Raw genomic sequence first — 2385 nt, forward strand, 5'->3', positions numbered from 1 at the left:
CGCGCTCACGCGCACACACACACACGCACACGCACACGCACGCGCGCACGCACACACACACGCACACGCACACGCACACACACACACACACACACACGCACACGCACACACACACACACACACACACACACACACACACACACATGTATATGAAATAAATAAATTTGGAAGTAAAATTGTTATAATATATATATTATAATAATTGATGTGATTTACACTAAATAGCCTGCCAGTGAAAGAGCATGTAGGAACGTTTGTAAGAACTGTTTATTCGACGCTATATATGAGTACAGCATTCGTTCAATAGTTTGTAAACACGTAAATGAAGGGTAAATCTTTGAAGGGCATTGCAGTAAATCAAGTTTTTAGCATTGATGATCGTGATTAGTTGACACCTGTATATATTTACCTAGCAATAATTTTCAGGCAATGTTTTTGCTGGTTAAAACAATAATCTAAGTATATAGATAGTACTAGAAGGAAGTCTAAGTAGAAGTAGTAGTAATAAGTATATATAAATATTATAAAAATACAAGTAAATCTAAGAGGTAGTAATAGTTTTCTTGAATGAGAACACTAACATCACAGTCAACAGTATCTTAGGTTTAAAAATGTTTTAATTATTCCACGTACCTATTTTAATTTTTCAATGTTAATTACTTGATTTTAAAATGTTGGTGTTGTTTATTTATTTTAATGTGTGGCACAATTGCTTGCATTGACTCTGGCACTAGTAACCCAAGTTGCACTTTTCATGTTATATTCCAATGCTTTACACAAGACTTTACGAGGAGTTTTTAATAATATCAATTATCAATGTTCGCATTATTTTATCGATATCAATATTATATATTTACATCTATATTAATTTCAGTAAGATTTTAAAATATATTTATGCTAAATGAGATTTATTATTATTTATTATTATTATTCCTGGTCTCAAATGTTTTCAAATGAAATTCAAATATGTAACCCAGACTTATTATTTCCACCAAATGCAGCACTGACATCACTCATAGCAAATCCTGCAAGTTTTAAATTCAGGTTTTAATAATATATATCTCACGAATATTAAATATTAAAATGGTCATGTAGCCAAATTTACCCCACTAATTTTACTTAAAATTATGCTGAAACCTGAATATTAAACATTAAAATGGTCATGTAGCCCAATTTACCCCACGAATTTTACTTAAAATTATGCTGAAATTTTACTTAAAATTATGCTGAAACCTGAATATTAAACATTAAAATGGTCATGTAGCCCAATTTACCCCACGAATTTTACTTAAAATTATGCTGAAACCTGAATATTAAACATTAAAATGGTTATGTAGCCAAATTTACCCCACTAATTTTACTTAAAATTATGCTGAAACCTGATGTGTATGTTATCATTCAATACTAATAACACAAAAAATAACGTGAAATGCCGATGCAACCAAATGAAGTGACTAAAATGAATTATGTCTGTGGGACGCTTGCTCATTCCTGCCTTCACTCTGCTTGTTGCTCAGTGCGTATTAAATATATTCGCCTACAAGAAATAATTTATGGATTCTCGTAAACACTTCGCCTGCATTTATTATTGCATGGAATCTACTTCTGAAATATATATTTTTTTTCCTGCCACCGCAGGCATTCGCGCGCATGAAACCTGCCGGTAACGCGCCATTGTGATTTATCAATGCTCATCGCACGCCGTTTGTGTTCTCGCTCTCACCCTCATCCCTTCACACGCACACACAGATCCGCGTGAATGGACAGAGCTGCACGTACAGCAGTGGCTCTGCTGGGCCGTGCGCGAGTTCTCGCTGCAAGAAGTCGTCGTGTCGAACTTCACGATGCGAGGCATCACGCTCTGCGGCATGGGCAAGGAGGCATTCTTCGCCCGCGCGCCGCCCTACGTCGGGGACATACTGTGGGAGCATTTGGAAAGGCTTCAGAGCGGTAAGTAGATGCGTAGAGAGACTGAAGAGAACGTACACTACTGCCCTTCAGTCTGCCATTGGTGATTCATACACGAGCACCTATCTACACACGAACAGCCTAGCTCTCATGTTCCTCCACCCGCACACCACTTAGGCATGTTCTACCAGCCACCCATCGTACACTGTCTATTCACGTTACCACCTTTACATCACCCATACACGACCTATATATACACTACTCATCCATGTTACTAACCATACGTCACTCATTTATGTTACCTCTCATTCACCACTCCTCCATGTTACCTCTCATTCACCACTCCTCCATGTTACCTCTCATTCACCACTCATTTCTGTGCCACTACCCATCAGTTGCACAACCATCTATCTACTAATGCCCACCTATACATTGATTACCGATCTGCATAGACCGCGCATCCACAGATGAACACAC

The 2385-nt window shown here is 37.7% G+C and overlaps 1 protein-coding gene across 8 annotated transcripts in view; it reads left to right on the forward strand.

Annotated features, from left to right (window-relative positions):
• The window catches only part of LOC106807115 (protein c-ets-1-A-like), a 46005-nt gene that overhangs the window by 37870 nt on the left and 5750 nt on the right, over positions 1 to 2385 (forward strand). For all 8 annotated transcript variants that reach the window (XM_014809379.1, XM_014809387.1, XM_014809401.1 and 5 more), the window contains one exon: positions 1750 to 1950. In XM_014809379.1, coding sequence (XP_014664865.1) covers positions 1750 to 1950 — 201 coding nt within the window. The remainder of the gene's footprint in view (positions 1 to 1749; positions 1951 to 2385) is intronic.

Source organism: Priapulus caudatus, unplaced genomic scaffold (assembly GCF_000485595.1).
Source record: "Priapulus caudatus unplaced genomic scaffold, Priapulus_caudatus-5.0.1 Scaffold10, whole genome shotgun sequence".
Classification (NCBI taxonomy): domain Eukaryota; kingdom Metazoa; phylum Priapulida; class Priapulimorpha; order Priapulimorphida; family Priapulidae; genus Priapulus; species Priapulus caudatus.